The sequence below is a fragment of the Lepidochelys kempii genome, chromosome 16, assembly GCF_965140265.1.
Source record: "Lepidochelys kempii isolate rLepKem1 chromosome 16, rLepKem1.hap2, whole genome shotgun sequence".
Taxonomy (NCBI): Eukaryota; Metazoa; Chordata; order Testudines; family Cheloniidae; genus Lepidochelys; species Lepidochelys kempii.
In genome coordinates this window covers 10,808,519-10,830,282 of record NC_133271.1, presented here as the reverse complement: position 1 = coordinate 10,830,282, position 21,764 = coordinate 10,808,519, and the positions used below count along the sequence as shown (strand labels likewise).

The 21,764-nt window shown below is 46.3% G+C and overlaps 1 protein-coding gene across 12 annotated transcripts in view; it reads right to left on the bottom strand.

Annotated features, from left to right (window-relative positions):
• Positions 1-21,764, bottom strand: part of CACNA1B (calcium voltage-gated channel subunit alpha1 B) — a 473,291-nt gene that overhangs the window by 184,087 nt on the left and 267,440 nt on the right. For 9 of the 12 annotated variants that reach the window (XM_073313878.1, XM_073313882.1, XM_073313876.1 and 6 more), the window contains exons 7-10: positions 16,825-16,940; positions 6,662-6,718; positions 5,837-5,908; positions 4,005-4,094 (exon numbers count right to left, since the gene is read on the bottom strand). In XM_073313878.1, the coding sequence (XP_073169979.1) occupies positions 4,005-4,094; positions 5,837-5,908; positions 6,662-6,718; positions 16,825-16,940 (335 nt within the window). The remainder of the gene's footprint in view (positions 1-4,004; positions 4,095-5,836; positions 5,909-6,661; positions 6,719-16,824; positions 16,941-21,764) is intronic. The other 3 variants (XM_073313889.1, XM_073313884.1, XM_073313886.1) reach the window with 1 other exon arrangement.

The window sequence follows — 21,764 nt, the reverse complement described above, 5'->3', positions numbered from 1 at the left end:
TGAAATGACAGAGTTAGATGTCCAAATACCTTTGAGGATCCAAACCGAAGAACCTTCCCCCTCTCTGGAAATGCAGCTAAGCACAAACTTGGCCATATTTACAATGAGCTGCAAGAGACACCGATTTGCCCAGACCATCCCAATGGATTAACACTAGGATTCAAAAAGAGCCTAATGGTGTCAGATGCTCAGCTCCCATTGCCTTTCACAGTGAATTAGGCACCCAGCCCCTGTAAATCACTCCAAAAATCCTAGCTAATCTCTTAAATCCTGAGCTCTAACTGGTCAGGTTACAAGCTCTGGGCAGCACGACACTTACTCTGTTATTTGTGACAGGAGTTTAACCCCCTCTCCCCCGCCAGCGAGCCTGAGTGCCGTGGAGCTGGCTGCAGGCACCCTGTGGCTCTATAGTGCGAGTGGTGTGCTGACTGCCCCGTGCAATCCAGCTCGGGCCGTCAGGAATGCTGGGACCGAGAATGTTCACGATCGCTGCCCTGCCCCCCATCACTGCACTGGCCGGGGTGCAGGGAAGTAATGCTGAGCACCCTTGAAGCTCCCTACTTCCCTCTCTCACCTCATACGCCTGCACAGAACAGTGCAGGATTTGACCTCAGTGCTCTGTGGCAGGTGTGCTGACTCCCGTTTGCTCTGCCTCTTATGGCTGCCTTTCACATCTTGTCTGAAATCCTGATTAAGAGTCAGATGTTTAAAAACAGACACTTGAAAGGGGAAAGGTGTTCTAGATTAAAGTGTCCACCCTACAGTGACGGGCACTGTAGAAATGCCTGGTGTTTGATATTAGTGCTATTAGTTTTATAACATCTCCTTCGATGCTGAAGAATTTCTCACTGTTTATATTGCCCTTCAAGGCAACAGAATTAACCAGAGGCCAAGAAGAAATCTGTGTCAGAGTTCTGAGGTTATTCTGTAAATCCAGACCTCTCAGGAACCTATGGCAAACCTCTGCTGTCAAAGCTGCCCAGGAGATGTGCACACGGATATTCCACTCCGCTTACATCCCTACTGCTCTTCATGTGGACACCGCTCTGAGATAACCAAATTCTGGAGCAACTTCTCTGAAGTGAACCCCCCGCCCTCCGGTGTAAATCAGAGTGGTATTTGGCCCAAGAAGAGATGACAGATTTGTCATGTGCCTCTGAGCAGAATTTTGCCCTTTCCTTGGAAAACCATACCAGACATGAGGCAGTCAGAGTGCTGAACTGGCTGGATATTCCAGTGCTAATGTTTCCATTCCAGTACCTAATGTTCCTATCACAAGGCAGCCAGGATCTACCATTGGGGTTTTATCAGCACAGAAAGAACACAAAGAGAAGGGAGAAAATAGAAGTGTGGATTAAACTATTATTTCAGAAAGCACACTGTGACTGATGTTTATTGTTCTATAGCTTTCTAATGTGGCTATAAGGTTCCTGGAGGCACTATTAATTGAATTACAGAGCAACTTGTGCAGGTAACAGCTGGCAAGAGGCTCATCAGTGCAACTACTGCACTGGTCAGCACATTTACATCACACTTTGTAATTAGATTGTTAGTTCTTCTAAGGCCTTTAAGTCACATCAGAGAGATATGTTACTACAGCATAAGGAAAACATTGGAAAAAACCCTCATTAAATCCTCACTTTATCCATAAACCCCAGTATGTTTTGATTATTTATCATATGTACAGGTTTCAGAGGAACAGCCGTGTTAGTCTGTATTCGCAAAAAGAAAAGGAGGACTTGTGGCACCTTAGAGACTAACCAATTTATTTGAGCATGAGCTTTCGTGAGCTACAGCTCACTTCATCAGATGTTTACCGTGGAAACTGCAGCAGACTTTATCATATGTAGAGTTTCATGCATTTCAGGAGGGTAAAATCTCTCTTCCACAGCCTGCAGCAGTTTTAGTTTTCACTGCTGTGTTTGTTTCTTCTTCTCTGCCATGTGCCATGCTTTACCAAACACGCTCTTCCCAACCGGGGGAACCAGTCACACAGAAAAGGGGGCATCGCAGATATTTTCCTGACCATACGCTCAATAGATGGGTCTCAGTTCAGCATCAGATTATCCATGAGTGCAAGTGCTCCTGCTTCCACCAGATCTGCTGCGTGAGGCGCTAGATGCAGAGAATTGCTCATGCGTCACAAGTTCCTGGAGCCCGAGAGGACTTAGAAATAGATTAAAAGCTCCCTGTATGACCTCGTGGCAATAAGGGAATGCTGTAGCAGTGTGGACCTCCTGCCACCCACACAGCAACTCCACCTCACTCCAAAATACACACACACACTGATGTTCTGATTTCTCCAGCAACAAAAAATTCCTACTAGTTTCAGCAGGCTGAGCCGTTCAACTGCTTTGTGGCTAATCTGGGTGGATTCCCGGGGCTGGGATGGTGGGTTGCAGAGTCACACCAATGTGCTATACAGCACTCACCTGGAATGATCCGCTGCTCATTTAAGAAAACCAAAACCTTTGAATCTCTTGGGGCCTGTTCACATGGCAAGTAACCGCAACAACAAGCCATGGTGTGATTTTACAGTACACCAGCTTGTTGTGCAGTAGCATCCCATGTGGACAATGCTACAGCACAGTGAAAGTCCCAGAAGCAGCTAGGCTCATTGTACTTTCAATTAGTTGTACGCCAAGCCTCACTTCGGGACTTTCACTGTACTATAGCAGCATCCACATGGGACATTACTGTGTGGCAAGCTAGGGTGCTCTAGATTCACACCCTGGTTTGCCACGCAGCAACTTGCCATGTTGACAAGCCCTCAGACCATTAAGTGCCAAATTTTCAAAGAGTGGAGGTGAGTGTGCATGGTGCATTCACATTTGTACGTGCACATGGAAAAGTACCATTTATGCTTCCATTTTCAACGGGCATCATTAAAAGCTCATGATCTGCTGCTCCTTAGTGTCTGTGATAGCATGGTAATGCATTAGAAGCTGGCTGAGAGTAGTTGCTGCTTTAGCAGCAAACTAAAATCAAGACACACTCAGCAAAGTTTCTTCCTGGGGTTCATTCAGGATGGTTAGAGGGGAGAAGGCAAAATGATTTACCAGAAAATAATCAGGACATGTTCCCAGCTTGGGGCTATAGTCCAGCCTGGCCACCACTCCAGGTGGAAATTTATCATCTCAAAGGCCTTCCCTATGCTGGTGCTCAAGCAGCAGAGAGTTGCCTGAGCTTGCAGCCCTCCAGCCCAGTCTCATCACTCCACCCTGTCCACCTGTGTGAGGTCTAAGAAGAGAATTAATTCCCATTTTCTGGAAAGCAAGTAGGGTTTCTGGACCCTATCACATTCCTGCTTTATGTATTGGAAGATTCTGTGGTCATGGAAAGGGTCTGGGACAGGTATATAATGGTGCACACTGCACCTGATTTATGCATGTGAGCATGGGGTGACCATTTGTGCGCCCTTCATCTCCGCATCTGGCTTAGCAATGTGGAGATCTGCAACAAGAGACATTGCTTGGGTAAAGGTTATAGAGCTAGCAGAGACACCCAGCCTAGGGTTTCCCTGCGACCATCCAGAATACAAGCCATTCTTTAAAGAAGTCAGCCATGTGTCCATCAGGGAACACTGTTCATTTATGAGCTTGGATCTTTGTCCATTCCCTCGCCTCCCCACAAGAGATGAGGCTAGAGAACACTTTAAGGCCCAGCCTGACACAGCGGGTGGTATATGCATGAAGGAGCATTTCCCAAAAAGGAGACCCAGAGTGATTGTGGCTGATGCAGGAATGACTCCTCCAAGGGCTCTGTAACGGCAAGGACTGGGGTTGCATCTGGCTCTCAAGCAGGAGTGCAAAAGTGTGGAGGAGCGCTCCTGGCTCCTCTCCCACTCCCTTGCACACTGGTTAAGGACCAGATGCTGAAATGTCCATGGGTTCTAGCAATTAAGTGCCATCTGTTGAAACAAAGGAATAGCTCAGAGGAGTGTGACACGAAAGCACTTTGCCTGAGTTCTTAACACCGTCAGAGAATGCAGGGCCAGTACTCACCAACGGAGCAAATGTCTGTGAAATGGTCCTCTCCCTCTTCAGCATGAATCAGGTCATTTTTGCTCTTCTTTATTGTAGCTCTTTTCAACACTGCATGCAAATTTAAAAAATAAAAAGCACTATAAACATTGTGTAGTCAATCCTCTCTCCACCGCTCACTCTCCAAGGCCTGTATTTCCTTCCCAATGCCAGCTAAAAGCTGCCATATACGGATAAGCCATAGCAAATGGATCAACCTACAGCTTTATACTGTGGCCTCTGCTTGCTTAGATACCCGGGTCATTATTTATTTAACCTTCTAAATCTTGAAAGTTTGCCAGGCAGGACTTCTGTTCACCCATGTCTCAATGCAACTGAAGTGGAAAGGCAGCAGGAAAGACAAATATCTGGTAGCTTCTTAGAGCTCAGAGGCAGGGCATGCCACCATTGTTCATGCAGAGCTACTGGAGTGATATTTAGATTAAACAAAGGCATGTGCAGAAGAGAGATTTGGCTTGGTTAATTGAGCCATGATGAGATATGGGATAGTAATGCTATTGTCTGTTAACATATTCACATTCTACCGCATGCACCATTAAAACGTCAGCATTCACTCTATTCCAGTAGAGAAAGTTTGCCACTGTATGTTGCCCTAAGCACAGGAAATACCACGGGTAAGCAGATAATATCCCATGGTGAATGTCTTTTTAATGACACCCACTCTGCAATACCTTCCATCTGGGGACGTCAAAACTCTTTGAAAACATAAGCCTGACCCAGCAACCCCTTTTGTGAGGTTGGTAAATATCACTATCCCTGTTTTACCGATGGAGAAACTGCGGCACGGAAAGATTACCTGATTTGCCCCAGGCCATTGAACATGTCAGTGGCAAAGCGGAATTGCTGCCTCGCAAACCCGGCTCTGAGCCTTAGACCACCTGCCTTGGAACCTTGCAAACTATCAGAAAATATTTTGATACCGTCTTGATAAAAGTTTAAAAACCATATAATGATTAAGCACCATTTGATACCAGCAGTAAGACACTCCATGGTGTGGTGATACAAACTGTCCACTAGAGACCTATAGGAAATCTGCTATGTCAGAACTGTCTTGAGGATAATTGGGGTTTAGGGTAATGTGAACAGGGGATCCTTATCCTACACCAGCTGCATTGCTATGATTGAATAATGGGTGCACCACCTCCTCAGCATCAAAATCCTTCTTATAAATGATTACATAGTTAGTTCACTTTAGAGATGGGCTCACAGCAACCCCCCCAGATTCACAAGTATCCGAACTTTGGAGGGTGAAGGGTTCTAATCGGAACTGGGATCTGGATCCAATTTTTGCATATACCGACTTTATAACAGGCTGAACATAAATCCTAGACACCAACAGGCCCCAGTGTCCAACAGGCCCCAGCTTTGGGGCATTAAATATCTGGGTCTGAATTCTGTGACCTAAGTCCATCTCTGTTTTATTTATACAACTCCCACCTTGTAAAGCTATTCCTCCAAACCAGGTGCTCATTACAATGAGGCACCAACAGCACTGGCTCCCGCCAAGCACCGTGCAAAACTTCCCTCCCACCCCAAAGCTCTGCCAAAGCACCTCCAACCTGACCTGCCCTACCCCCTGCTTTTCCACTCCTGGGCCTCTCCTGCGTGCAGATCACCAACCACTCCAAAGCACGCTAGATTTTGTGATCCTTTCGAATGGTGGACCAGTGGCCATGGAGGATTCAGACAAACCTTGTTCCTAGTGACCTACGGTACTCAGGATCTGAGGCCACGAGCAAAAAGCATCACCCCACTGTGACACCTAACCCCCTGTTGATTTGCAATCCACTCACTGTTGTAGCTGCTGCCGCCAGTCTCCGCCGGTGCTGTGCCTTGCTGAACTGGCCCTTCGGAGGCGGCCCTCCCTGACAGTGAATGGGAGGAGAAACAAAAAAAGAGAAGGGGAGGGACGGGGAGGGAAGGGAAAAGGAGGAGACACAGGAGGACGAAAGATGGTCAGAAAAGGGAGAGGGAAGAGTCTTTAACTGAACGTTCACTGTCTGTAACATCCTAAGAGCTTGATGTCAGAGGCAGGGGGAAAACACTAGTCTCACGGCACCTGTTTTGGAAATCGTACTCCCTCGAGTTCTCCTGCTAACATGAGGCCCCTATGAGTCGTGAGATTAGATAAGATCACCACACCCTGCTATGTCTTACTGCTTAAAAGTAACAGGGGTCTTAGTCTCTTTGTCAAATCCTTTTGAAAACCTTGATTTAGAGTCCTGCCTTTATTTATTTTGCTGGCATCCACACTGCAGCTTTCCCCTCGAGGCTACAAGTAGACACATCCCTCTATGCAACCCAGAGGCTGGTAGGGGGCCCTGTGCACACCAGACCCCCACAATTACACTGGGAGTCTGGCATATCCCAGGAGTGGCACCCCATCCCAGAAAGACGTGTCTCATAGCTGCTGATTGTCCACCTGAAACTTTGAAGAAGTCCTACACAGGAAGAGGGAATTTTAGCTGTCTTTGCTCCAAGACTAGGATCAGAATTTTCAGCTGCATGCAAAGATATGGTGCTTGTACCCGCTAGGTCACAGTGAAAACCACATCTGCAAATGGCATATAAACCTCTCCTCTATTGCAAGAGGAAAAGTACAAGGCAAAACAACCTACCGTCCAGAGGGGACTTCTCTTCAGCATTCTTGTCTTCTTCTGCCAGCATCACCTCCTCTGAAAAAAGGGAAACAGCAGCGCTCAACCCTGGATCAGTTGCATTGTCATTGTAAAGCTCCCTGACTGGGAGGCAGTGGGCGTGGACCTTTGCCACAGCCTCAGCTCACCATACCACCCAACTAGACTGAGTCTTTAGACTCAGCATTGAATAAGGGGCAGCACCGAGAGTCATAATTACTCCCTTGTGCCCTTCTTGCTCCAAGGAAGAAAACAAGTTATTAAAACCTTAGAAAGGTTGCAGCTTGCTTCTCCCCTCTCACCGAGCCACCTCCTCAGACAAGTAAGATGGCAGAGCATTGGCTTTGCCCACACCTCTCTGCCCAGTCCCCACCCACTTGCTTGCAGTGGAGATTATCTGGAGAGCAATTGTTGCCATCTACTCCAACCTGGACCCAAGATCTGCACAGGCGTAAGCATATATTGTAGTACCATCCTACCAGCAGTGAAAGAGGCCGTATGCCATTACCATGTCTCAGACACTCACTCATCAATGCCAGGACTTAAGGCAATTATGCACTGATCTGCAACTCATCTGTGTGAAATCATGGCTCCACCGAAGACACTGGCAAAACTCCAGTGGATTTCAGTGGGGTCAGGATTTCATCCACTATGTCAACACAGCTAAAACTACACATGAAATACACATGAAAAAACTTGGTATACATTTTTTGTTTTCCATGTTTATATGAACTGTCTCCAAAATTGGCAGAGTTGATGATGCTTTCCAGTAATGTATGAACTTAGTATTGACTGAAGCCAAAGCATGGAACCAGTTGGGCTTTTACTTACTAGAGAGTAGGGCAAATTCCATCCACATGAAACTACACTATGCAGTATTCTACAGCAACAATCCAAAAGGCCAGGGTTTGTATAAATAGTTCTACAGTGTTTTGGCTTATTACTGTACAATACTGAATTGTCAGAGGGTTTTTTAAAGAAGGGACTGGCGAACCTCACAAGACTTTGGCATTTTAAATGGTAATTTTCTTTACATTCTTGAGCATAACTGTGCACTTGGATTTAGTAAAGTATCTGATAGAGTATCTCACAAAATCCTACTTGAAAAGACAATTTAAATCATCTTAGATTTGGCTAAAGAAACAGACGAAACAGCAAAGAACCTATTACTTGAGGGAGCTATCTAGAGAGATACTAGAGAGATGGATGTTAACAACAGTCTTAAAATATCTTTATTAATTATATGGAAGAGGTAGTGAATGCTGCTAAACTAATGAAAAGACACAAAATTGAAAGGAGAAATAATACAAAGGGTCAGAGAGATTAGAAATATGAGCAGAAAAGAGCAAAATGAGATTCAACTGGGGAAAATGCAGATTAATGCATCTGAGTGCAAAGTAATTAGAGACATTCAGTCAGCGGGAGGGAGAAATCCAGGAAGCAGAGGTGCTGACGGAGACTGGAAGGTGATCGCAAAGAGCAAATGATAGATGAGTCTGCAGTTTTACAAGGTACCCAATGAGTCCAATATAATTGGGCGCATATGTAAAGGCATCACGTGACAGGACAGGGAAGTAGAAAGTGCCTTTCTAGATGGCTCATGTGTGACTCCACCTGGAATATCACTGGACACCTCAGTATCCAAAAGATACGTACAAGTTGAAGGTAGTTCAGAGAAGAGCTGCGGGAATGTTTAGGAGTGGGGTGGGGAGGGAGAAGAAGACAAGAGTTAAATATGGCTAAGTGACAACTCAAAGGGAATATGATGTATCTGAAATAAGAGGAAGAGGAATAATTTACCTTTGTAGAAAGGGGTACTAAATGTGGGGTACTGGGATAAATTAAGGAAAGAAGTGGTCTGTGACTGTCAGGTCCCGTAGGCTGTGGAATAGTCTCCCAAGGGAAGTAATAGAACCCTTGTCACTTTGTCCAGTTTACCTTTGAATGAGCCAAGGAGTAGTAAACGTACAATATAGAACGATCTTCTTTTGGCAGGACGATGGACTGCATATCCCAATAATGCAGGTCTTTATCTGTAGCTTCTCCGAGCCTTATTCCACCTAGCCAGATACATTACGTTACAGTGAAAACTAAAATCCAACAGCCTGGCTTAGATTTGAGTGTAAACTTCATGTTTGCAACTGAAGCAAAGACTATGAAGAAATGATACAAAGAGGTGTGCCCTTGTGTTTGTGAGATTTGCCGCCAGCTGGCTCTGCTGAAGGAGCACAATCGTTTAGAACCTGAAGTTGATAAACGAGAGACTGGAATGCATTATGCTGTGGACTACCTGACATGCTGGCCAAGGTGAGTGCTGCAAAGAGTGAAACTCAGGGGTATGTCATGCAGACACCATTAGACTCAATAGGCTAAATTCAGACCTGGCATAAGTACATGGAACTCTGTGGAGATGTGTGTGCTTATGCCACGTCTGATTTAGGCCAAGAATGGTGAACTCATTGCTACTATGAGGAACTTTATTTTTAATGTAATCTTATTACAGACTCTATTAGTTTATTAAAAAGAAAAGGCGTATTTGTGGCATCTTGGAGACTAACAAATTTGTTAGTCTCTAAGGTGCCACAAGTCCTCCTTTTCTTTTTGCGAATACAGACTAACACAGCTGCTACTCTGAAACCTGTTATTAGTTTATGAAAAGTCCCCAGAAAAACAACTTTTTTGAACGGAAGCCCCATGTACATTCTACACTGGATTCCTATCAGAGCAGGAACAAAATAAATTTCTATTTGCTCTTTTCAGAAACAAGTGACTGATAAGAGGGGGAGAAGTCTTACTTCCCACTTTTTGACTGGCCTCATGTTTAGTGAGCTCACAAGTCAGATCTTCGCAAGGCTATTCACCCTCCTGTGGACATCACTTGAAGAGCAGTCCCAAGTCTCAAGTCTTTCGGGTTTGTGAACATGGGACCACGTTTGTGAACATGGGACCAGGTTGAGCAGTGACGAGGTATTGATGCAACATGATGTACTAACATCACAGTGTCATGGATCATGTGTGTCCCCACATCAGATAAACTAACAAAAGAGTCAACCCTAATCAGGACGGTCAGGGTCCAGCAGTCATAAGGATAGAGGCCAGTAGGACGTTGGGAGTTATGTGATGTGACAGCTTAGTATAGACGTGTTTCACCCATATCACATGCTCTCTCTTTCAGAACAGCACCGTAAATCAGATGGCTCCTTCCTCTGTCCTCCTCACAGCACACAGACCCTGAGTTGCTTCCCAAACACAACCGCTGCCCAGGGTTTGCCTTTACTAGTAACAAAATACCTCACCCAAAGCATCCACCCCAAACTTGATTCTCCTTAGAATTTCCCTCCAGGTCCTCCTCTGTCCCAGCTCCCAAAAGTTCCCTCTCTAGATGGATACTCCCATCTGCCTAATATCTTGGGCAGAGTTAAAGAGCAGCACCTTCCACAACACACTGGAGGAACTTCAGCAACTTTACACAGGTTTTTTAACTTGCTGAATGAGCAGGTCAGTGGAGGAGGCGTGGTACCTTGTGACTAGTATCTTTTACTATGACTTCCTCAGCATTGACTTCGCTAAGGAAGTGGCGTTTGGTAAGAGAACTGTGTTTGTGGATCTAGGGCTGTAAAACAACGCAATCCATAGAAATTGCAAGCAGAGCAAATACTAACCCAGGAACCTATCCTTGCAACAAAGCCCGTTGCCAGCTCTGTCCACATATCTATTCAGGGGACACCATCACAGGGCCTAATCCCATCAGCCACACTATCAGAGGCTCATTCACCTGCACATCCACCAGTGTGATATATGCCATCATGTGCCAGCAATGCCCCTCTGCCATGTACATTGGCCAAACTGGACAGTCTCTATGTAAAAGAATAAATGGACACAAATCAGACGTCAAGAATTATAACATTCAAAAACCAGTCACAGAACACTTCAATCTCTCTAGTCACTCAATTACAGACCTAGAAGTGGCAATTCTCCAACAAAAAAACCTTCAAAAACAGACTCCAACAAGAGACTGCTGAATTGGAATTAATTTGCAAACTGGACACCATTCATTTAGGCTTGAATAAAGACTGGGAGTGGATGGGTCATTACACAAAGTAAAACTATTTCCCCATGTTTATCCCCCCCCTTACTGTTCCTCACACGTTCTTGTCAACTGCTGGAAATGGCCCACCTTGATTATCACTACAAAAGGTTTTTTTTCTCTCCTGCTGGTAATAGCTCACCTTACCTCATCACTCTCGTTACAGTGTGTACGGTAACACCCATTGTTTCATGTTCTCTGTGTATATAAAATCTCCCCACTGTATTTTCCACTGCATGCATCCGATTAAGTGAGCTGTAGCTCACAAAAGCTTATGCTCAAATAAATTTGTTAGCCTCTAAGGTGCCACAAGTCCTCCTTTTCTTTTTGTGTTGCTTTAGCGATTCTCATGAAATATAACATTTGAAAGAAAATTGAGAGGATGGGAAGCAGGTGATAATTCTAAATCAGACAGAATAACTGACAAGGAGCAAGGGTTATATTAGCAACCACTGCCCACTAAGAACATGGGGGTAGGGAACTCTCTGCACTTAACTATCATAGTGATGGCTGCCTTCAAGATTAGACCTATTGCTACTAATTAAGTGTTGAGAATATGCTTGGACCTGTACATGGCACAAAATAAAGACAGCCCTTTCCCTAAAGAGCTGCAAGCTAGCAAGCCAAACATCACAACAGAGAGACCACTGCTGCTTCTACAATCTCTGGCATGTAGAGAAAGGACCGTGTGCACCAAGGAAAAGGCTGGATTATTGGAATTAAAGATGCAATGGAAATACAAGGCAGAAAAAGCAAGTTAAGTCACTGGGGCTAGTAAATATGAAAGACAAAAATGCATCTATAAGGAGAACCCCACTAAACTTTCATCTGGGCCCATCACATGTCCCATGAATGAGCTCCCTCCTGCTGAATCTCTGGCATGGCTTTGACTCTCTAATTAATCCAGGCTTCTAGTCTCAGCTGGGTGAGGGGATTGCTGTCTCTGTGCCTCTTCCACAAAGGCTACATCCCGATGCTCTTAAAAGCGCACAATGCCGGAGCATGACACTCACGCTACAATGAGCTGGAAGAGAAAGGTTAAATGAAACGTCCCAAACATCACTTATTCCAGGGGAAAAGAAATGCACAGGATCGGGCAGTGAAGGGCTATGGCTAGGAGATGGACTTGAAAGGAATTAAAATGCAAGAAGCGGCTTGATTCACTCTGAATTGTAAGACTTTCAGTCTCCAAAGCGAAAACATTTTCAAATGATGCATGTCCTTGTAAGATAAGAGGGATGGCTTCAAAAGACTATCTGGGGACTTAGGAATGCTTTTCTCTTTCCAGAGGGACGTTCTAGCTCTCAGCTCCCTCAGAAATGCAACATGAAAGCCTAACAGTTGCTACAGCTCTGAGGAGTTTAATGAAGAAAGCAGCAGTGGCAAGATCATTTTCACGGATTAAATCGGTGTCTCCTCAGTGCTCTTCTCCTTTATTCCCCTAAAGGGCACCGTTTCACATAAACTCCTTGCCACCTTCCCTTGGAGCCAAAGGGAAAATACCCTTCCCCAGCAGAGAGTGAGTGGCTGAAGGTTCCCAACACAACAGCAGCTTTCCCTAGTTTCCAGCTAGGTATCCCTTGGCGGTGAATTCGCTGAGGAAGTGGTGTTTGGTAAGAGAACTGTGTTTGTGGGTCTAGGGCTGTAAAACAACGCAATCCACAGACACTGCGCATCAGGAGCTGGCTACGTTTCAACAGTGGGTTGGGATTACCCTTCTGCAGGGTTTATTAAAAAAATCCCATGGACTTCCTTCTTTAGTCTGTGCAGTCTTTAAATCAAAGGTGTCTCTTTCTAAAAGATATGCTCAACCAGAAGTTACGGGCTTGAGGCAGGAGTTACAGGGTAAAGTTCTGTGGTCTGGGTTATGCAGGAGGTCAGACTAGTTGATCCCAATGTTCCCTTCTGACCTTAAAAATCTATGAATCTATAAAAATTCTCCTTGCATCCTAGTTTTACACCAGTGTATCTTTGCTAACCCGAACAGAGTCACACCACATTTAGACCAACGTGAAAGCAGAATCAGACCCTATATGTTGGCTTCCTTCTCTCTTGTCCACCTCCAGGCCCTTCTTCCATAATGCCCCATTATCTATTAAACACCCACCTGAAATGTGTCTGCCTAACAACCATCCTCTCCTTATCCACATCCCCCCTAAACCTCCTAAAAACTCATATTTGCTGGGTTGCCTACGCAAAGCAAGTTCATTCATTAAAAATATAAATTTGCCCCTGGAAAACTGCAAGGGAGCCATCAAGACATGCACATGTTGGAATGAGTAACCCCCAAGGTCTTATTCTTGTGCCCACCTCCTCCTCTCGCCTCCCTCCGTGGCTTGCGATTCTCACTTGGACCGCCTGTGAATGTAGGCTATAAGCTTTTGGGGGCAAAGCCACTTCCTCGATAACAAGCCCTCTCTGTTGAGGGCATCGGCCCTCAGTGTTAATATGGTCTGCAGCAGTCCTTATGGGGGTCCTTTTGCAGTCTTCAGTGCTACCAGGCGTCCAAAGGATGGTGACAGTAAAAAGCCACCAGCCTCATCCACAGCCGAGCAGGAGTCTGCATGTCATCCTTGGCCACGGTGATCCACACACGCGTAACCTCCAGCCTTGATTAATGCACCTCATTGTATCTCAGAATGGAGCCCCATACCCTGGGAAAGCGCCAACTGGTACAAAATGCGGCAGCCCATCTGCTTAACACCATGGGGTAGCACAGGTACATCACCCCAGTGCTCTGCTCTCTGAACTGGCTCCCCAATGAAAACAGATTCCAGTTTAAGGACTCTGCCCTGATATTCACAGCCTTCCAAGGGACTGGTCCTAGCCACCTGATGTTTCACTGGAGCGTTGAAACTATCAGCCAGTTTGGGGAGACTCATGGGGCCAGGAAACAGAACTCTGACAGAGTCAGGAATCGGGGCCGGCAGCAAAGCCAGTCTCCTGGCAACCTAATGAGTGCAGCTGTAGTAGGCTACCTGATTGACTACGCCACCTGATTGATTGAAAGAATCAGCAAACCAGGTCCTATGCGTAGCAGCAGTTCAGTGATTGCTCAAAGCGCGTGCCCACAGATAGACTCTGCTCCTGCCCTGTCCCCAGCCCTGATCCTGCCTGGCCTCACACTAAGAACCCCCATCTTGAACCTCAGCTCCAGTTCCTGTCTTCTGACTCTGGCTCTGACCATTGGCCCTGGCACCAAGCCTCTGACTCTGATTCCCTGGCTACCATCTCCTGCTCTAACCACTAGCCATGACCCTGTGCCAACCCTGAGGCACAACCGCCCACATCCCTGGCACAGACAGACAGGAGCTGAATTTAGACTGTTGGGCTCCCCAAGAGATGAGAGTGATCACACCCCATTTAGAGCCAAATGCAGGACTCCTGTCTGGCCTAGTCTTCCCGCAACAAACTCTTCTCTCCCAAACACTCTCCCAAACCTGCACTCCGAGCTGAGATGCAGTTTCCAGACAAGCTCCTCTATTCCCGTCACTCACAGCTTCCTCAAACAAATTCCGATGAGCTAAAATGTTCAGTGCTTGGTCTCAGCCCCAAGGTAAGCTCTTCTGGGAAGTTTAAGTAAAATTGGCTGTCTTCAAGCTTGGAAGCACTAAAAATACCAAAACCACTCTTCTAATTAAATTCCAGCTGAAATATTAGCATTTGCAGGGCTTGTTTTATAACACTGTTTCGGGGGGGGAAGGGAGGGAAGAAATCAATTCAAGCTTTAAGAAAATGGGTGTAATTTATTTTTAAGTCATGCACATTTAAATCCAGTGCTTTCTCTTTCTTTCCCTACCCTTTTGTTTAAAAAGCATTTGTTAAGTACTCCCTCAATTAAGGCTTCCTGTATTAAGTATGCCTCATGCAAGCAGTCCCATATTAAGGACGTCACCACTAAGCACACCTTTGTTTCAGATGCCTCAACTAGATAGGCCTCTGCCAAAGTTATAAACTCCTCCATTAAAGCAGCCTCAGGTAAGTCCATTTCTGCATCCATTAAAGGTATATTGCTTTGGGGATTTACCAGCAGTGAGCTGTCTCTAAGGTCTTTTAGTAATGCCAGCATTCTTACTTCTGCATTCCTTAAGTAGCCATGTGGGTTGGTTGGTCCAGGGCTCCCCAGAATGGGTTTCTCTCACCTTCCTCTGAAGCAGCTTGCTCTGGCAAAATTCCCATTGACTTCACTGGGGCCAAGATTTCAAGACCTGACTTCTGAGCGCTTGATTTCTCAGCTTTAGCACAGCCCCCTATGTTACTTTTTGCATTTAATGATTTCCCAACCTAGCTCACTCTTTTTTTTTTTTTTTTTTTCTGCTGCATGAAACTTCCTTCAGGCTGCACTGTATTGCACTGCTATTGTATTTCCAACAATGCCTCTGGAGGAGTGTTTTATTATTCCCTGATTCAGCTACTTCCTTTAAGCTTTGCAGTTCTAAATGTCATTAGATAAAATGGAAACGACAGGCATTTCATAGCATTTGTACCACACACTCACGCAACATTTGGGGGCAAAGTGACACAGCAGCCAGACGTTCCCACGGAGAGGTACCGCAGTGGCGTGCAAATTTAAGGGAAGAGATTTCACCGCATGTTTTGCGACGTACGCACCTCAATTTTCAAACAGCCACTTCCAGTAATAGCTGGCACCTGCACAGGTCCTTTCAGCAGAACACGTCAAAGCTCTTTCACCAGTCAGAATAAAACCAGGCCACACCCTTGCAAGAACAGTGTTGTTATCTTCATTTGACCGATGGGGGTAACCGAGGGTACCTCTACGCTGGAGGTATAGCTTCTATTTGGGGTAGGCATACCTGCGATAGCTTTGATTGAGCTATCATACTAAGTACAGCCATGTAGCCAGAGTGGCAGGATGGGCTAGCCACCCAGAGCACCTACGTAGGATCTTAGATAGGACAGCACTCAGGGTGGCTAGCCTGAGCCACGGCTTGTGCTGCCAAGGGCACACTGCTATGGATCCACACTGCTATTTAGCATGCTGGATCCACCAAAGCTAGCGCATATATTTTTATCTGAGCTGGAAATTACACCTCCGGCTACAGCGTAGACACATCCTGCGGCTCAGAGAGACCACGTAGTCACGAGGGCCCCTAAGGCAAGGCAGCAAGAGATGGGATTAGAACTGAGGCATCCTCTCCTCTAGCTACTAGATAAACCTTTAATTAATTTGAATTTGAAGTAGCACAAAGTTGTAAACAAATGGAGGGACAATTTATAAATAGAAAGCAATGTGAATGGTTCCTTTCTCGAATGCTAAGGAACCACAGAATTAAAAGGGAGATAAAGTGTGGTTAACTAATTGAGGGTAGTTCCAGGTGAGCAGTTACATTCAATGAAGCTTGGTCAATACAACTGGCTTTTGATTGCCACTCTACAGAGAACTGTGTGAAATACCGGGTTCCTGTGACCATACAAACTGCGACTGCTTCTTCCTCCTACTTAACATTTCAGAGCTTCAGTCTTTCCTCTCTGACCAGACTGTCAAAATTCTTGTCCAGGCCACGGCCATCTTCTGCCTTGACTACTGCAAGCTCCTCTTCCAATCCCAGCAAATGTGAATGCCTCCGAGGAATTCACAGAGGGGCAGGGCAATCCATGGATGGGTTTGCAGAAGGGGTAAAAGCCATCCAAAAAATAAAGGAAAAGAAATGAAGCCACAGGAGATACACAAGGTCATTTTTTTTTCAAATCGAGGCACCTAAGCTGTGCATGGTAAAGCACGGACACAGAAGTTACAGGCATGAACAAAGAGGCAGGTATGGGCACAGAATGAGTCACTGCAAGCACTTGTCCATTTTGCACGTGCAACTGTTTGTTTTGAGCACACAGTTATCTGTTTGCAGAAGCATATTTTGTGGGTGCAACTTAGGGAGCTGGGAGGACAGTGTGCCCTGCAGTGTCAGTCAGGGTTTCATGCTATTTAAAAGGGGGAGAGGCCTAATTTTTCAACACAAGGCTGTTTCCTTAGCATCACAAGGTGGTCGCAGTCACAGCACACACAAGTTGAGACAAAGCAGGAGGAGGGCTCTTTCCTTACCTGCCTTGAAGATCCACTCCAAGTACCCGTTTAGCTCTCGTTCGATCTGCTGCTGCCTACGGAGCTTCAGGAAGGCCCGGCGGTTCTCTACCCTCTCACGCTCTTTGGCGAACTCGCTGCAGAGAGAGAGAATGTGGATCACACAAGGTTCAAGACAGCTTAACTCCTCCTCCTTTCTCCTTCGAATTTACTTTTAAAACTCTCCATTGCCAGGATGCCTACAAAACACTTGTCAATAGTTAGGCAGCAAGTGTACGGACAAATATTGTCCCTTTATTTCCTTTTGCTTCCCTATCTGTCTGTCTGTCTCCACCTGTCGTCTCAGGGCTCATACTCTGACTGTAAGCTTTTTGTTCTCTGTTTGCCCAGCCCAATGGGGTCCAGTGCAGGACTGCGGCTGTGAGGCACTACCATTATACTAAATAACTAAAACAACCACCATACCGCTGCTACTCATAACAACACTACGTCATAAGGTGCATGCAAACAAAACCCTCAGCTCTTCCCAGAAACACAACTTAATAAAGGTAAAAATATTATCCCACAGCGGAGGTGCCTGTAGGACTCGTACCGTCACAAAGCACGCTGAACGTGGATTAGAATTCAGAATGGGGAGTTTTAGCCCATCGCTGAACTTTCACAGGCCTGGGTGGAGGTTCACACATGCAAGTCAAACTTGAATCAAGAGTGCGGGTGGGCACTCGGCAGTTATGGTCAAACATCTCACACAACCCTAGGCTGAGGATCCGGGAAGTCCCATTCGCTGCTAAAATTACATGAAGAGAAAGGAGTGCTTGTGGCACCTTAGAGACTAACCAATTTATTTGAGCATGAGCTTTCGTGAGCTACAGCTCACTTGCATCTGATCAAGTGAGCTGTAGCTCACGAAAGCTCATGCTCAAATAAATTGGTTAGTCTCTAAGGTGCCACAAGTACTCCTTTTCTTTTTGCGAATACAGAATAACACGGCTGTTACTCTGAAACCTAAAATTACATGGAAACCCATAGTCAAAAATGGAACTATAAAGAGGAGTGTGCCAGAAATCACCCGGAACACAGAATCATCTAATGGATCCCCCAGCCAATGGGGCAATCTCTTACACATTATATTCTAGTCTGTGTTTAAATCGCCCTAGCGATGGTGTATCCACCACTTCCCTCATGAGGGCTATTCTGCAGCCTAACACACATCACTGTTAGAAGCTTTTCCTGATATTCTCCTGCTGTTCCTTTTGCTCATTGTTTCAATTCAGTGGCTCCCAGGAACACAGCTTTGAATTACCCTGGCCAGTCCCTCTCTCATTTTGTGGCTGATTCTGATCTCACCTGGGGGTAAATCAGGAGTGACTACACTGAAGCCAATGGAGTTTACACCTGGGTAAAAGTGGTATGAGGGAGATCAGGATTGGACCTTTGGTGTTCACACCTTCCAAGTATTTACAGATGATCCTCTTATCCTCCAGTTAGCCATCATTGAGCCAAGCTTGGCCAGTCCCTGCAGCCTTCCAGTTACTTTTGTCATTCTTTTCTAGATTCCCATTCAAAGCATCCAGCCCTGTTATCCAAACACGCTCTATGGTTAACAGCAAGGGTGGGGGTAGGGGATTAGAGGTGCCGGAGGCAGCTTCATGATTTTCATTTCATCTGTCAAAGCTTACACTTTAGCTTAGTCAGGAGGGATTGTCTGACTGGTTTTGAAGGGACTGCAGTGAGAGCTTGATTCACAGCACAGCGCAACTGGCTAGCAGCTGATACTTGCCATCACATACGCCGTTATTCTGCTCTTCAGTCTCAATCTTATGACTCTCCTCTCCCCTCTCACATCCAACAGCACAACTCATGACCCCATTCTTTGGGTGGAGGAGCAGCACGGTCACTCCCAGTCTCAAGTGCCTGCCTTGGTATTCGGTGGGCGTCTAGCTTGCGATTCGCAAACCTGCACGTGTCGGCAGGGATACTGATTTCCCTCTCTGTCTTTTTTTAATGTTCTCCTTTCTGGTTCAGCACCCATTGGCCCAGGCCATGGGACCTCCAGTCAGTTTTGATTTCTTTCAGAGAGAGGAGGGATGAGATCTGACAGTGCCGGGGCAGAGACAGTACTCCTTTAAAACTGCCATGCCTGGAGGCACAGCTGGGCTATGATTACTGCTATACAGTGTGTTTCACTGCAAATTATGCAGGGCTAGATTGTGCCAGATAAGCACAGCCCTGAGTAGGAGGTGATTGGTGCTGCAGTGCCCCAGGCAGAGTGTCCTGAAGGACTGCGCTTAACCTGTCCAAGATTTAGAGCAGTGGGAGGCACAAAAACAGGGCCAAAGTCTCCCCTGACCCGCTTCTGGGCACGGTGTGCTGCAGTGGGCCTGGACAGAGCAGTCTTTGAGTTCTCCTGAGTGCAGCGACTATGAATGTTCTTGGCTCTTGAGCAATGCACCTAAAATGTGGGGAGAGGTCCCTTACACGTGCACATCCCCCCCCCCCCCCAGTCACAATCTGGGCCCAGGGAAAAGTAAATCCTAGCTGAGGTTAAATATGCTCTTGGCTATTGACTAGTGGATTTAGATCCTGCAGCGAATGAGGCAGAAAGGCCCAAGACTGTAATACTGTGGCTCCTAACCAGGCTCACTGACACCTGCTTGTAAGATGCAAGGTTAGACCTTGTGACAGGCTCCAGCCAACACTGACTAGCAGAGGAAGTTGTATGTAATCAACTATCATAGATACAGTCCCTGGAGACATGTCATTACAGTGACCTCTGCCAGGTACAGCCACAAATGGAATATGTTTAATCCTAAAGTTATATGCTCTACCACTGCCACATGCAAGAGCAAGGCTGTATTTCAGGCCAGGTCTCTTGTTCTCCAATGGTGGCTGAGTTTGGACAAGCTGTGGAGGAAGAGCACCTCAATTCACTCCTCATTGACTCTCTGGTATGATTAAGGAGCTGCCACCCAAGCCACCTGGACTGCAGACAAGGGCGCTTTGGGGAAGGGTTTTCCTGGTGGTGACATGTAGATGCCGGATGGAAACAGAGGACTATCCCCATGCATCTGCTCACAGTGGGGGAGATTATTTTTTCCCTCCATTAAAATTTTCAACACACACACACACACACACACACACACACTTTCTTAAACATTTTTCTTTCTTTTTGTGGGGAAGTGGGGACAACACTGAAGACCAACAAATTCTCAAGTTTTCCAGTTTTGGGGTTTTCAGCAACTGCCCGCCCCCTCCCCCCCCACACACATACACAAAATGATCACAAATTTCTATTAAATCCAAAAGCCATTTTCCATTAAAAAAAAAGTATGTTGTCAGAAAATTTTCATCCAACTCTCGCTGAGAACAGAGAAGGACCCTGAGATGGGGGTGGCTGGCATTAAATGAACCTTCTGATTTATTTACCAAAATTGTTATTTTCACACCAGTGACAACCAAAAATCCCCCATAGCGTCACAGAAGTGAAAGCAGGAAAGAGCTATCCAGGCATCCCGCCACACAGCAGAGCAGCTCTCAACCGACAGGACTATTCCTTGTAAGGTGATCCCCGGCATTGTGTCCCGTTCACACAGTGGGGCTAGTTTACACAGACTGTGGCCTTCTCTGTTTCAATGGGTGGATGCTTTGCAGCATGATGTCACGCATACTTTGGGGCAGGAGGTAGATGAAGCACAAGAGAGTGCTCTCACCGGGGAGGTGAGATGCTAACAGCAGTGACCCATGCAGGCAGGGCTATCTAGCCTTTCACACACCAAGCTCTAACTTTAGGAGAGGAGATTTTTTCCTGGCTCTTTTTCATTGTGAATTTAATGCTGCCGGTGAAGGATGCCAGACTGACAGCCCTGGAGACCGAAAGCCCTTATCTATCCACAGGACGGGCAGCAGATTCTCCAACAATTCACTGCAAGTTGGAGCTGGAGACAACCATCTCCAGGGGTTGGATGGCCCATGACCTGTTCATCTCTTTTTGGCATCACTTTTCCAAGTGTCTCTCTTCTCTTTCTCCTACTGTTGTGCAAATGAGTTCAGGCACCAGAGACAGACTCCGAGTGGTTCAAGGAGATGGTTGTTTCATTGATCTACTCTTGAGAGTAAGCTGGTACAAAGAGAAAAACACCCCTCCCCCCCGCTGGGCATAAACTCCACTAAGTCTGGTGATCCCAGACAGTACCAGGTTACCAAGGTGCTGATGGAGGCACCCATCTACATAGCCCAATGCAGTTGGCTCTAAAACTTTCTCCCATCACAGCCCACTTTTACCAAGGCAAACAACAGGATTGGGGGAGGTAGTGGGAGCCTGGAGTCTTGGAATAATTCAACCCAGGCTACCTCAAATTCCCATCATCCCCTTCAGCCTCCCATCAACCTCCCTGTTCATCTATGTGCGTCCAGAAGCCAGATTGTCCCCCCACATGCTCCCTAATGGCTCCCTGCTACTTCTTCCTCCTCCACCTCACTCTCTCCTGTCCCAGGGGCTCCCTGCTGGCTGGGCACCAGCAGGGGGCACAGTGAAAGCACGGCACCATAGATGTTCTCCCCACACCCAGGGACCACACCACAGTGAGGCTGGCAGCCAGGAGGCCTCACTATGGCAAACCCCATACTCAACTCCTTGCTTGGATGCAAGACAATCAAGCATTATGAGGCCTACATACAGAATATATCTGTAATAAATTACATGGAGACACCACACCCATGAACAGGGATCAAACCCAGGACCTTCAGCATGAAAACCACTTGAGCTAAAGGAGTCACTGCTTTTGCTCAGCGCAGCAGGCTGTTCAAGTTGCTGGAGTCAGCCTATAGGAAGAGACACAAAGGGTGGTCAACTTCTGGGTGGGGAGAAGATGAAAGTAAATCAGGGTGTAAAAAAATGTCAGGACGGCCATTTTGAGGGAAATCATCGCTAAGGAAAAGAGACCATTAAGCTAAGCTAATCA